Below are 14,858 nucleotides of genomic sequence, written 5' to 3'. Positions count from 1 at the left end.
AACTCAACAAAATTTGATTACAATATTATTATATTATAATGTGCACCGTCTCACACTTGGCGGTTGTATTAGGCCTTACAAAAACAAGAAATAAATAAATTACAGGAAACGTGTTATTTCTTGCATTTTGATAAGAGAAGGTGCATGGCCGGAATTTGACTCTCCTGTAACGATCAGGGATAATATTTTGATCGAGTTCTTTCCAAAAAAGAGACTCTGATTGCTTGTAGAGGTATTGATTCGCCCACGGCAGCAGAACGTCGGGAATTTTTACCCTTGGCTAAACAGAGCTTTAAAAGCGGTCCACCTGTATTATGCAGTCACCCCACCTTTTCCCATTGGTGATCGCTTAATACAGGTTAAACTGTTTTCCATACCTATTTATTCGAAGTCGGCTTTTATTGTGCAACGTTAAAATTTCGTTATTATAAACATTCGGAAGCTTAGTAAGGACGTCTTTATCCCAGTCTCAGTCACAGCGGTATCATTCAGAACGCCACGCTTTCCATTTGCACAATCACCTCGCAGAATCCAAGACTTGACATATAAACAGGAAAGTTTCTCTAGGCATGTCATCGCTTTCAAAAAATGGCAATGACCTTTTTGAGATTAATTTCCACGATCCCAATGACTCTAATTCCGATATCTTCTCTTGATAGTCCTCTAGTTGCCCATCTCGGATGTTGAAACATACCAAACCACCTGAAAATAAGCAAAACGTCCAAAATCTTAAAGTTTATAGCTTATAACCCTTCAACCTTAAGCTTCTAATTTCTTTCAACAATACCGTCCCTGAATCAAACAATACGGACATGAGAATAAAGGAAATGATCGAGAACTGGAGGCGCCCGACGAATTCTCCCTGTGTGTACCATGTGAAATGTAGGGAGAAAAGTATGGAGAGTATGCATGCTGATCCTAGGAAAGGGGGGGGGGTGGGGGAAGGGGGAAACAGGCGCGTTAGCAAACGAAAAAAACTGGGAACTAAGCCTGTTTCTATTGAGGTTTTGTTTTCGCTTTTGTTGTCGTTTCTACTGATGTTGGTTGCTCCGGTGGTGCTGCTACCACATGTTCATCCCGATTAAAGTAAGATGAAAACATACTACAAAAATTGTAAACACAAACTTTTTGATTCAGATATTGTGAAAAAAATTTGACATGTTTTGTCAAATCACTAGTATTATTTCACAATAATTTCAAGTGTCGAACTTTTTTCATAATTTGAGTTCGAGTGCTAGACGCACCAAACAATCGATGTCAATATTGTATCATTTGTAGCTTTCAATTGCCGTAATCCTTTGTTTAATTAGCTTATAAAGCTCTTATTAACTGAGTCCGAGGTCCCCAATGTAAGTTACGGACCAAGGTTTTCCCACACGAATTTATGGCCCATAAAAACGGCAAAGAAAACGAGATTCCGTTACTTGCAGTAAGGACCAGAAAAAAACGCGGTTAACAAGATGTTCACTATATTTCTGGGTTCAAATAGAGGAAAGAGGAAGATTTCAGTTCAAACAAACTTTTGAATTTAACGGGCCGTACAGTAAATACGCCCGCTAAATTGACCAATCAAGGTACCTACGAACTGAGAGATAAAATAAAATTTGTTACAATTGTTATTTTCCCTTGTTTGTTTGTTTGTCTACTCTTCGTTTTTGTGATAAGTATTTGGCAAAGGCGGAAGTAAGCTTACCGATTTTTATTATTCTGATCATCTCTATGAGCGCCGATGGACCGATGTGTCCTACAAGCATTGAGCCCCCACAAATCAAAGCATCAAATTCTTTTGGTGCAATTTCAGGATTTGGCCTGTCACTTAAAGAGGAACATATAAACTTTGTGTAGACGTTTTTTTTCTTTGCTTCATCTAACATTTTTGGTGAAATATCCAAAGCACATAGATTGGTGTAGCCGAGTTTATTTAGTTCGACTCCAATCAGTCCTGTACCAGCTGCGGCGTCTATTATTTTCATTTCATCTTTTTCTTTCCCAGCGAGAAATCGCCGAATGGCTTCATCCAAAGACTCAGCCAGTGGCTTGTGGAAAATTGCGCGTGCCACAACAACAACATCCTGAAAGTAAAATTTGAACACAAAACTCAACTTTATGTAACATTGAAGCGAACTCTTCGGTTGATTATGCTTTAATTACAACGATGAAACAGTTCTACAGGGTGAAACACAGTATAAATACGCTGAATGACAAGAACGATAAAGCTAAACGCAATAAAGAATAACAAATAACAAATAATAAGTACAATCAGATTAATCCGTCCATGCGAAACGAGTTCAAGTGTTTTTAAAACAACATGGCCGACTCTCCACTCGTCACCAGTCCTACCGAGCCGTCGGTATATGGCCAGCGGTTGGCCAGCGGTAGTCCCTTCAACATAGTAGACGTAAGGGACAAAAGAGCTTGAAGAAACTCACTGAGGGGAAGGCACTAAGAGTCTTGGATCACGTAAGCTTCTCCTTTAATGTACCAATGCCTTGCTGCTACAGCGTCAACAGTTTTTCCTGTCTCTTTTCTCGCCTTTCACTAACTTGAAATATACGATTGAAATATTCGATTATACGAAAGCACGTGATCGTCGCACGAAAAAGGAACTAAAGTGAGGTCCGGCTAACCATATACACATTTAATTAGTTTGGAAACTAATATTATATACATGAACTAGTTCAGTGATTACCTTTTCGTATTCCTTTGCCCAGTCATCATAAATTTGTTGAATTTCGTTCTCTGTCGTTTTATGAGAAAGATTGGAAAGTCGACCCCCGTAACACCTTTTAAAGCCTGCTTGGTAAGACTTTGCAGCCATTCTAAAATTAAATAAAAATACATGAAACGAACGAATGATTGAAGGGTGGATGAAAAGAAAAGAAAAGAAAAATAAAACATAAATACATTAACCAGTGTATTTTAGGTGATCATAGACATATTGTGCTGCGTAAAAGGGGGGTATAACAAGATAGTTTGCTTTAGTATATACAAAAACACTGGATAGCGTTGAAGGCGCGCTCTGATTGGCTGCTCAAACTCCAAATATCCTTTGCTTTTCACCTCCGAGCAACGCGCAGGATTTGTACCCAAAAATATAACAATTGTTTCAGGAAAAAAGGAGTTAAAATCAACTCCTGTGCTTAATTATCTCGCTGTTTTATCATAAACTTAAACAACTATTCACGTCAGTGTCGGTGGCTAGCGGTTGATATTTACCTCGCTGCATCGCAGCTTGGTTAATATCCACCACTAGCCCCCTCCATTTCGGTGAACAGTTGTTTTAATGCTATCAACTTAGTTAATAATGTGATAAAGAGGTGTCAGGAGCCGTCAAGGCGTGAAACGACCGAGGGTTCTTCTATTGAATATATCGGATATCGGATGCCGCAGCACAAGCAAAATGGCTGCACAGTCTCATTCACAGGGCATCAACCAACAAAATTGTGTTAAGCTTTTTTTGATATTCTGATTGGTTGTCTAAACAAGTTGGAATAGCTAAAAAGATGCGAGAAGTGTTGCGTAAATGGACACCACGAGAGAAGTATTTTAAATATCAAAATTTCCCGTCACAATTTCGTTTTTTATTATTCCAGGAATGTTTCGGTGAAATTTGGCGAGAATCGGTCGATCTAAATACCCTATAACTTCGCTCAAAGTGAATGTATTCCTCCCAAAATCAAATACAGCATTTTAGCTTATAAAGGTTCGTAAACAACTCGCTACACGCCAGGATACTATCTCGCCGTTAAAAATCTGTCATCATGTCACGTTTCCTAATGCGACCGGCTTTTCGCCAGTTTGGAAAAAATTGGAAAAACCGACCAAACTTCAAAGACGCCGTATTACATGGGTGGGGCAGGCTGATTTTGAAAAAATCGAGGAAAACAAAGGAAGCCGCTTCCGGAGCTGTCATCGCTAATCGATTTGACCCATTGCAGGCTGATCCTACCTGTATCGGCGGGAACTTGTAATTATTATTACGCACGTGCTTCGGAATGGAAGGACGATATCCATATTATTATCCGCCCGGATCTTTTCCTGTCGACTTCAGGTATTACAACCATCCCCAGGTTCGACCAGACTTGCAACTGCCAGGGCCTAGCGGTGTTTTGGCAGTCGGAGACCCAGCTAGCCGATCCATCAGCCCAACAACAACATCGAGCAATAGCCCGAGTGGTTCGACCGACGGAACTGTGAACGATGCCCTAGATGTGGAAGCGGAAGATGCTGCTCAGTCCAATAGAAAGCAGTACGATCAATGGACAAACGAAGAGCAGAAAGCACTTATAAACCTTTGGACTGATCGACATGATTGGATTGCATGATTGGAAAGCAAAGACGCGCGGAAGATTTGGGAAGAAATTGCGCGGGAGATTAATCGAAGGTTTGGTACCACTCGCTCTGGAGAGAAATGCCAGAAGAAAATGAAATATCTCATCGAGAGATACAAAAAGGCCAAGGATTGGAACAGTCATCAGACGGGTGGACACAGATGGAAAACTGTCTTCTACGATGAAATAGATGCTGTTCTTGGATGCAGAGACGTTGTTACGTTACGTAACGTAGCCGAAGCGGGAGCGAGTGCATCAACTTCTGCCGCCAAGTCCGACGCAACCGAGTCCAAGGACAACGAGTTACTAGGACAAGACACAAGCCCAGAAGCTCGAACGGAGCGTAAAAAGAAACGTAAAAGAGCTAGACCTCAAGAAGGCGATGAAGAGGGAGACCTGATTAAAGCGTCCTTGGTAGGAATGGAGAAACAGCGAAAGGAAATGAACACAATGATGGAAAGCTTTACAAGGATGCAAGAGCAGCAAGCTAACACAACGAATGCACTAGTTGGGGCCCTGACAAATTTCTTACAAAATAGCGGCAACAACAACAAATGACTGAAACAGTGAATTTGCATCAATCTTATATAGAGACAACAAAGCGTTACAGTTCTTTATTTGAAGTACATATATTTGTTACATTGTCGCTTCCGGAGAAGCTGTTTTACAAAACATGATTTTAAAAGCACTCAATGACTGACCTCGATTTATTTCGGAGTGTCTGGACGTTTAGACGTCAATATAAACCGTTATAGTTTTGACTTGAATATATTGACATATTTTTTCAATTGTACAATGTTATTATAATTGTATAATCTCGTATGTGAAGAAATAATTTTTTTTAGCAATGGATCATTGTTGACAGAGTGATAATAAAGAAACCGAAACCAAACTTTGGGCAGCTTTAGTGTGGGTACACGTGAAGGTTTAAAGGAAGTCTTTAAGGATTTCTCTTATGTTATCCCCGTCTCCGATCACGTTTGGAGCTTGATCTCCAGGGCCAAAATCATCTTCCTCTTCCTCGTCGTCCCATTCATCCCCGCTTCTGATGCAGATGTTGTGCAACACTGCACAGGCTACAGCATTACGTACTGCAAATGGTATTCCACTGTCAAATCGTTTCAGGAGTATTCTCCATCTACTTTTTAAAACACCAAAAGCGCATTCAACCTTTACCCTTGCAGAGGAAAGTTCCTTATTAAACGCTATTTCCCTTGGGTCCCGTGTGCCCTATGGATACGGTTTCATTAGCCATGGAGAAAGAGGATAGGCACTATCACCTAAAAGGTACGGACCTATGTCATGACCATTCACATTAACAGTTGGCTGGGCTAGGACATTCTTCTGTTCTGCTCTTTGAAAGATAGTGCTGCGCCTCAATACACGAGCATCGTGCATGCTTCCAGGATATCCACACGCAAAATCCATAAAAACCTTCTTGCTATCAACAATAGCTTGGATTATGAAGTCGTGCTGTTGATACCGACTAAAATAATCCGGTGCACTGTCGTTGGGTGCTTTAATTCTAATATGCGAGCCGTCAATAGCCCCAACGACATTTGGTAGGTTGGTAAGATCTCCAAACGTTGCAATCGATGAACTGACTTCAGCGATGGTCTCTGGGAATTTTATGTACTCGTCACGAAGTTCATAGAGACCTTTCACAACGTCTTGTACGGCCTCGATAACAGTCGATTTTCCTACATTAAATACCGGGCCAATGGTGGAATAAGAATTTCCGTGGGCCAAGCGGTATAGTCCCAGAGCAAGAACTTTTGCTGGAGGTATACAATCCCTGAACCGCGTGTTTCGCCTCTCTAATCTCGGGCCCAAGATATGGAGAATTGTTTCGAACGTGTTCCTGTTCACCCTTAGTTGCTGTCGAAAGTACTCCTCTGGAATTGCCGGGTCGTTATAATGGACATCGAACCACGATTCGGCTGGCCGAGGAATAGTCCACGCGTAGGGCCTATTACGAACTCGACGGAAACGTCGTCGTCTTCTTAGAAGAGCAATGTTCAGCATTTCAAATATTCATTTGCCCATCTCTGATACAGAATGAAAATGGCGAACATTTGCTGCTGTTGGATGTTAATATTTTGAAGAAGTAAAACGGCAATAGCCACGCAAAACGCCTGATTCGCATTCATGTTTACTAAAATACATTTGCCGCGCAGTTCGCGTGTTTTGATCTGAAATCTGATCAGTGATATGTAGTCTTAAATTGTAGTGCGACCCTGAAAATGTTCTCAAATTTTTGGCACTTCCGTTTGCGGTTTCAAATTTTTAGAAATTTTCGCGTGGGCCAATTTTTGTTTTTGACTGTAGTGCGACCCGGGCCTAATAGGAAAACGGGACCTCCTGGCGTCAATGACGATGGATAAAGACTTCTCGGCAGAAGTAACCCATGGCAGACACGTTTTTTGTCTCGATCGCTCAGTGGAGCGGTAAGGAAGAACGCCACAATAATGGGCAAAGTTGCCAAAGGCAAACGAAAAACTTGAAGCAAAAATGAAAAAATCGGAAAATGTGCTGAGGGGCAAGACAACGAATCAACATACAGCTCCCAAAATTACGATTCGAGGCGATTGTTGATGTTTTCGTATCAAGGCTGGTACTTGCATAAATAAAAGGAAACCTCGTTTCAAAATTTATGTTTGACATTTTGTTTTGTTCGTAATCTGGATGACAGCGTGGAGCTCCGCCAGTACCAGTTGCTTTCACAAAGGACTTTTTTTTTTTTTACCAAAGGCTTTCTTCCGCTTTTGATTTTTTTCTTGAGTTAAGAGTTTTCCATAAACAAAAAGTTTGCACGTGTGAATTTGTTATGTACGCGATGCAAACTAAATATGCAAATAACATGAAAAACGAGCCGCAAGATGAGCAGAAAATTCCCTCAGGGGATGCTTCTGACACCTTCCTGATTTATCAACTTATAACTCAAAGTACGTTTTTTAAAATAACTCGGGTGCTTTTCGGGATTTTAAACCTTTTTCTCTTGGAAACGTTAGGTAGAATGTTTGAAGTCTGTTTAGTCAAATAAACATTATCATCATTGATTGAGACATTTGTATTTTAAGTTTTCGTTTTTCATTACATTGCGTGACAAGCGTGACAAGCATTACATTGAGTGATGTGACGAGAAAGATGGCGGAAATTATCTTGATCATGCACGCATTAAATTTTATTCAAACATCTGTAACTTTGCAAAACAAAACAGCCAAACGGTCCGCTACGTGCTTTTCTTATCAGTGTAAAGGTTAGACGTTCTGACGTTGCAATCTGTTTGGAAACCCTTCGAATTCCTGCTATTCAGGTAAGTTGGAAAGAGAAGATGTGCTTCGTTGCATTTCGAATGCTTGAATTGAATAGTCACTAATGTGAACTTGAGATCACTGAAATAATATTATCAGGGATAAATTCCTAATTTTTATATCCCAAGAAAGTCCACAAGGATAACGTAACTGTTCACATCCTTTAGAAACAGATGCGGAAATAAAATTCGACGACAATTTGTTAGGAGATCTATTAACCGTTGTCCTCGACGAATATTTACCTACGTCACAGACTGTTCAATCGTTCAGTATTGCGTCAAAATCCCTTTTAATTGAAGGACAAATTATTCAGTCTAGGATAACACATAATATTCGATCTTTCTATGCCTTTCACTATAATGAAATATCACTGAATCAAACTTACCAAATGCGTCTTATTATTCCTCTCGCAACGACGCTGCCGCAATTACGACTCCTAAGAGCACAGGCAGACAACCCTGTGATTTGAGGCCGCGTGATGTCAGTTATTTGATACGCTTGTGGAACACAAAAGCCCTTTCTTTTGTACCGAAATGGGCGACTCTCTAAAATGGGATCTTTTCATCAAAGTAAGTGGTCTGATAACAAGTGATACGCTGTGGAAGTAAGGTGAAATATTTTTATTGAGAATTTGACCTATTTTTAATTCGTTAAAGCGGTCGTAAATATTCCCATACAGGCTCTTGTAATTCCGCCATGACTGTTATTGCGCTAGATGATCATCTCACAGCTGGAGCTTGGGTCGCCTGTGATTGAACTCTTACATTATTTGTAATTTGCAACAGTTGATCGCGGCAAGACGCAAGTGATCTCGAGAACTGTTTTATAAATTCGCAAATCGAAACATTTCATCCCCAACATCCGCTTCATGGACAGTCAGATGAATAAAGTTCACTTACCTTTGTTTTTCTGTAGGTAATTTAGTGTTAACAACTGGGTTGAAAACGTAAATTAGCCACCGTAAAGAGTAAAAAAGATGACGTTTTCGAGCGTTAGCCCTTCGACAGAGCCATCGCAATGACGAAGGGCTAACGCTCGAAACGTCAGCTTTTTTACTCTTTACGGTGGCTAATTTACGTTTTCAACCCAGTTGTTAACACTAAATTACCTGCTATACTCTCCCACCGACGCAGCACCACCGTTTCTTTAGAAACTTACCCTTCATTCATTTGTTTTTCTGTGTTGTCTAGAGTGATTTTGGAGGAGTTTGGAACGGTTAATTCCCCACTTTGCACTGCTGCCCCTCCAAAGGCAAAGGAAAAACACAAGGCGTGCAACTTCCAGGACCGTCTGGGCCAAAAGCCTCTAGCAACTTCGCCGAATTTCTTCCGCTTCCAAATGTCGCTCACCTCCCAGCTTCGGGGACATTAAAAGTCGATTAACGTGTAAGAGCCAAGCCAAAAATCTGTGCAATTGACCGCCTCTAACCACCTCAAAAGCCTACTCTATTTCCGACATTCGCGCACCATCTTGCTGAATTTATGAAACATTTCTCGGGATCACTTGCGTCGACATTCGCTCACCGTCTTGCCGAATTTATGAAATCGTTTCAAGTGATTCCGAGAAATAGCATTTCTTGGGATCACTTGCGTCTTGCCGAGATCGACCGTTGCAAATTACAAACATGTAAGAGTTCAATTAGCGTATTAAATACTGATGTCACGCGGCCTCAAAGACATCTGGGGCTGTCTGACTGTGGTAAGAGTCATTACGGGAGACAGCAATACACCGTTGTGGGTATGTGGGGTGTTGGATGCGTCCCTGTCAATTCTGAAAACAGATTGACTCACTTGGCAACGCTGGATTCCGACGGAGCAAAAATATTTCCGAGTTTGTTTTAATTTTGAGCGTTTTGATACAAAATTTACATCAGAACAGTTGAGGTCATGAAGTTAACATTTACGAATCCTCTAACCAGTAATAGGTCCACCAAGATGAAAAAACTGCATACCAATAGTATGAGCTTGCAAGGACTTGCTATTTTGTTCCAGCTAGGTTTGGAAAGAAAAGCGATCAAGATGTTACACCTGATCGCTACTCACTTTACAGCGTTAGCAGGTTCTCCAGGTAAGCGGATGTAGAGACAAGATAAAAATGATACCAAAAACAACTCCTTTCTCACTTCGAGTTCGGCTACAAAAACTCATGTTTTGAAACATAATAACCTAACGCTTTTAAATCAATGTTTAGAATTAATGTGTCAATCGCGATTTCTGTCATTCACTAGATCTAACAATAAGAGGCAACACGTTTACTTGATAAATGAAAACAATCTACTTACCAAAGCACAACGCCTTTCGTGGCAAAATCTCACGAACAGGAACTGAGCTATTTTGGAACAGGTTGGTCCACGAACTCAAAAGAATTGACAAATACAGAAAATGCCGTCAAACAAGCTCTCAACAGTTATTTCAATGCACTGAAAAGATTGATATGTCATAATATGCAAACTGTCCCAAAATGAGCATGCCCAAGGTGATCATGAGAGCATGGAGACAAGAATCTGACAGCCTAAGTTTGTTAAATTGATAATGTAAACCCCCCGAGGCCAAAGAAAACAGAGAGTGGATCACGAATAGTAAACATTGCAAAAGAGGGAAAGGGAAGCGCCTGTATAACAAATAATAAGTTTCGACAACTTATATTTTTAGGTGTATAGGTACATTCTTAGGAGGAAAAATTTAAGGTAAATATGTTACATAGTAACATTTAACGCTAAAAATATTTGTAGATGCACGAAGAGGACCGATGGAAACGATACCCTACTATATAAACAATTTACCCCGAAGTCAATGGTAGATTCGGTTTCGTATCTGAGAAGGAAGCAAAAATTGGTTCGGCCAGCCAACAAAAGACCAGAGCTCTAACATACAAGAGTTGAGAAATGAAACGGTACCAACCAACTTTATCGTCCTGCTTGTTCAGGTTGGCGCAAATTGCTAAATCTTCACCGGGTTCTAATTCTCCCTGTTTAACTACGAGCCGCACGGGAACCAATCCAGTCCGGTGTATTCCCGTTTTCAAGCATGCGCTGAGGCCATCATTAAACGCTCCATGGAGTTCCATCATTGTATATTTTACGTAAGTGGCATGCGGAATACGCCGGACGTACCCCTTACTTCACAACACTTTCTTTTTACATTAAATTTTACAAGCGTTCGGACGGAATGGCTATGGGTGTTAATTTGCCCCCTTTAACTCCCAAGATCGCAGTAGCCATTCTCCTTACTGTGCCCAACCGATTTTCATCTTATAGCCCAGTTTGCAGGAAAGGGTATATCGCATCCATTAGTCGATTTTTCTTCTTTACCTCCCATCATTGTAATCTTATAATTGACTATATTTTGTTTTTCATAACGGTCTCCATGATATTGCATAGATATAGTGGCGAAATTTGGTCTCGGTCAGCCACTCCATATCCTACCATAGTTACGGGACGCACCCCCTAAATTTCAGGTTTGATTATTAACGTTTGAACGCGGTTGAGGTTTCAGGTAACCCTTGACACCTACCATCAATAAGAACATTTCCTAAGATGGTAACAAGGAGAATTGTATAGACCATCGCGAAAGCTTCTTCAGTAGGTGATCGGAGTCCTAATTCTTGTCAAGTCTTGGATTGTTTAAATATGGCTGATTTGTAGGAGAAATTTTGATTGCTGGGCACTTAGTTAGAGGTTACAGGGTTTTTTAAACGTATATTTTTAGAGTATGGCAGCCAAACAGTCGAAAAATATCGGAATGATTAAGATACCCAAATGATCCTGAAAATTTAAATTGTCCCAAGAACGAATCAATTTAACTGCGCTTTAAAATTTCACCCGACCCCGAACCAGGAGTGAAAAAGCTCACAAGACGAGGAATTGAGTCCCAAAACTGAAGGTCAAATCCAGTGAAATCTGTAAAAACAAGGTAATTGCCCTGCACATACATTTATGTGTAAAAGACAACCAAAGGGCAGGCAAACATGGAAGATACGCAAAAAATTAACTTGAAGGACAAGTTTGGAAAATTTTCGGACGCAGTGCAACAAAATATTGGCCATATATTCAGGTAGGAAAAATGACATCGCAATTTTTTCAGATTTTAAATACCCTTTTTTTTCTAGTTGAGTAATATTGGTAATGTTGTTCTTCATTTTTTGAGATCTACGAGTAATTTGTGCAGGTGCAATTTAAGCAACCAATGGAGCGGAAAAAAAAGAAAACAACCTCGATATTTAAACATACGGTCTGAACAAACATATATTTATCATTGACGACTGTTTTCATAGTCGGTTTTAGGAAGAGGACTCAGTGAGACCTTCATTAGTTTAATTTATTAGTTTTTAATTAGTTACGTACGTAGGAGTCCACAAGTTTTTGCGGCATGATTTCTCCAAACGTGCAGACCTACCGTAAATATTATGAAGCAGAAGATTTATAGGGAAGGCGGAAAGGACGTCAAATGTGAGACAAACTATTCGCGCAAAGCAGTATCGGGTGCTTCTCATTTAGATCGGATGTTGTTATGGGGAGTTTTGCAACTACGATAACTCTATGCGTTTGGCTTCGGTCTGGGTCTTTCCTAAAGACGTTGCAACGGCAAAACATGTACAACAATCTATTTTAATTAGAAAATTTATATGTTCGAACACAAACACCTCTGCACTGAAAAAAAAATTAATTTAATTTATTAGTAACTGACCAAAGGTTTATATTGCTGCAAATTTCTTGAAGACTAAGCACGATACAAGCACGATAAGCTTTGTACATTTGATGAATGCTAAGGATTACGCCATGCAACCTTATAGGCTCTTTGAACACCATTTTTGACATTTCTTCGTAACTTGTAAGTACATGAGAAAAGTCGTTTACAATAAAAAATGTATCTCAACCAAAAGGCTTTGCGATCTATTGTCAATTTTCTCTCTAAACGCTCCATTGCATCTGAGACTTGCTCTCCATCTTTAATGATCGCTAAATTGTTTCCACCGCTACGGCCACGCGGTCAGTCCAAATCTCCTAAATTCCTACGTGTTGTCTTCTGCAATATCCTTGATCCTGGTCACGGCACCCCAAATGTACCGAGCTTATGGGGTGTGCACTTACTCTCAGTCGTCAAATCACCGTTTTATTGTTTATCGTCGTCATTTACTCACGTCACCAACTTAGTACACTCTCTCCTAACACTCACTCTCGTTTCAATCCTCCCTTTTCATATATCTTTTCCTTTTAACCTAAACGTGAATGCGTTTGTGTCATGTCACACAACTTCCGTTTAGCTAATAGTCGTGGTTATACTAGCCCTTTTACCCATGGGTAAATAGGGTTTGTCCATGTGCAAGGACGTTTTTGTGTGTAACCGCTTTCCTCAGACCGAAACTGTTCTAGGGTTATTTCCATGGATACATCAAAAATAACAAAAGAACTTCCCATGACAGTTCCTGAACTGAAAAGTACGGTTTATCTGCTCCCTGAGCTGACTTGGCCAATCATAAAGCAGAATGTAGCTAATACAGGAAATCGCTTGTAGTGTTTTGAGGTGACCTCCGATGCGCTTGGCTAATTTCGCGCCTTCTTCGGTGTCTTCTCGCAAAAAAATGCTAGACTGTTATATTTATGGAGGACTGTCGTATAATAAGCAGGAGAATCACTAAAGTTATGATTTATAGATCTCGATTCGTAACATCCATGTTGCTCTGTACTTTTCCTGCTAATTTGCCAGGTCAGTGAACTCATATCTAATTATATTTGACCCTGAAGGGAGTCTTTTACTGTGTAACCGCATCCCCAAGGGTAACCTGAAACCTGAGCCTAACCAAACCCAAGCCATTTACCCCACTTAAGGCCCCAAACCCAAGGTGTACGTAACCACCACTAATAGTTATGATGCAAACATGTCTCAAAAGAGGTCAATAGACTGCTATCTCCCCGCTATTTCTTGGAAAAATCCGCTACTATCCACCACAGGCAGAAAATACATAAGGGAATCCTTAATATCGTACTCATTATGAAACAACAGCACTAAGTTTGTTGTTCATTTGTGAGATTCTTGTAATAGTGCTTGGCCATGAGTTAGTGTTCTGATAACAATTTTTTAATCTTTAAAGGTCAGTTGGCCAGCGTGCCTACTATTGCCTATGGAAGAAAAAAGTGTGTCCTTCAGGGTAAGTAGTCAGAGAGAATCAAAGAGAGAGTGTTCGATCAGACTTTGATCTGAATGATTTAGAGTCGGAGTGGTAAAAGAGAAGAGCGAAATTAATTTTGTGTAAGGGTGATTGTAATAGATAGATAAAAGGGGAGATCAGAAGAACATGTCGAGAGTGCTTGTTGCATTTCGCTAAGCGTGGTGTACTCTGCAGCTAGTTTTCCCCGTTATTACAACTCAACAGATTTACACCTTGCGTGGCCTATTACACTCTTCTATCTGTAGTTTTCTATAATCGTCAAGAGAATCTCCACTGAGCTTGTGTTTCCCCATGGGCGTGTTCAAAAAAACCAGACCTCAACTGTTGAGGAGAGAGAGCTCGCATTGTCCGCATGGTCCGCACGGTTTTGTCTTTCACTCGATGATGATGTTAAAGGATGATGACGATGCTGATCATAATGACGCTGATGATAAATTCAGTTTGCAGATGAATCTTTCGCATACCATATTTTAACTATCTATAAATCGAGATAGATGAGTAGAATTTTGTACCGCTTGGTTGGAAATAATCCAATACAGCCGAATAATTTTTGAATTAAAACAATCGGAAAATCAATGTGGTACAATATATTTAATACGATGCAAAACACTCCGGCACCTTGGAGTAAAGCAACGAGTTCTGAGTATTCGGAGCGTTTGCGTTCCAGGAATTGTTCCAGGTTGTAGACAAGTGAAAATGACCTTCTGTCGCCAAGATTACCCAGCAACATCTTGCACGCCTACTGAGAAAATGAACTGGTACCAGCTTACGCGCCTACTTTGATCAAATCGAGATTTTTCCCCCAATACACCGAATTTATACTTGCAGTCATACACGCGGGAAATTCTATATAATACCTCCTCGGCAGTTTCGGCTGAGGGAAGGAAAACATCCTATACATACCCGCGGCGTCTCTATGAAAACAGAATATCAGAGACCTCAACTGGCAGACTCACTCTTATAATACTAACTGCATTGACGCTTACGAAAAGAAAGAACATATCTATTTAAGCAGTAAATAGTGGTTTCTTCCTGTAAACGTGAT

The 14,858-nt window shown here is 40.3% G+C and overlaps 1 protein-coding gene and 1 pseudogene across 1 annotated transcript; both read right to left on the bottom strand.

Moving 5' to 3' along the window:
• Window positions 1–43: 43 nt before the first annotated feature.
• On the bottom strand, window positions 44–8,245 carry LOC131781078 (methyltransferase-like protein 27). Its single transcript, XM_059097731.2, has 4 exons — window positions 8,031–8,245; window positions 2,690–2,819; window positions 1,694–2,072; window positions 44–702 (listed from the first exon to the last, which is right to left on the bottom strand). Exons 2-4 carry the CDS (start codon window positions 2,816–2,818, stop codon window positions 518–520), a joined length of 693 nt encoding a protein of 230 aa, XP_058953714.2. The 5' UTR covers window position 2,819; window positions 8,031–8,245; the 3' UTR covers window positions 44–517.
• LOC131781061 (uncharacterized) lies at window positions 3,471–6,481 on the bottom strand (annotated as a pseudogene).
• Window positions 8,246–14,858: the final 6,613 nt, after the last annotated feature.

The sequence above is a fragment of the Pocillopora verrucosa genome, chromosome 10, assembly GCF_036669915.1.
Source record: "Pocillopora verrucosa isolate sample1 chromosome 10, ASM3666991v2, whole genome shotgun sequence".
In the NCBI taxonomy this organism is placed as follows: Eukaryota; Metazoa; Cnidaria; class Anthozoa; order Scleractinia; family Pocilloporidae; genus Pocillopora; species Pocillopora verrucosa.
This window is presented reverse-complemented; position numbering and strand designations above follow the sequence as displayed.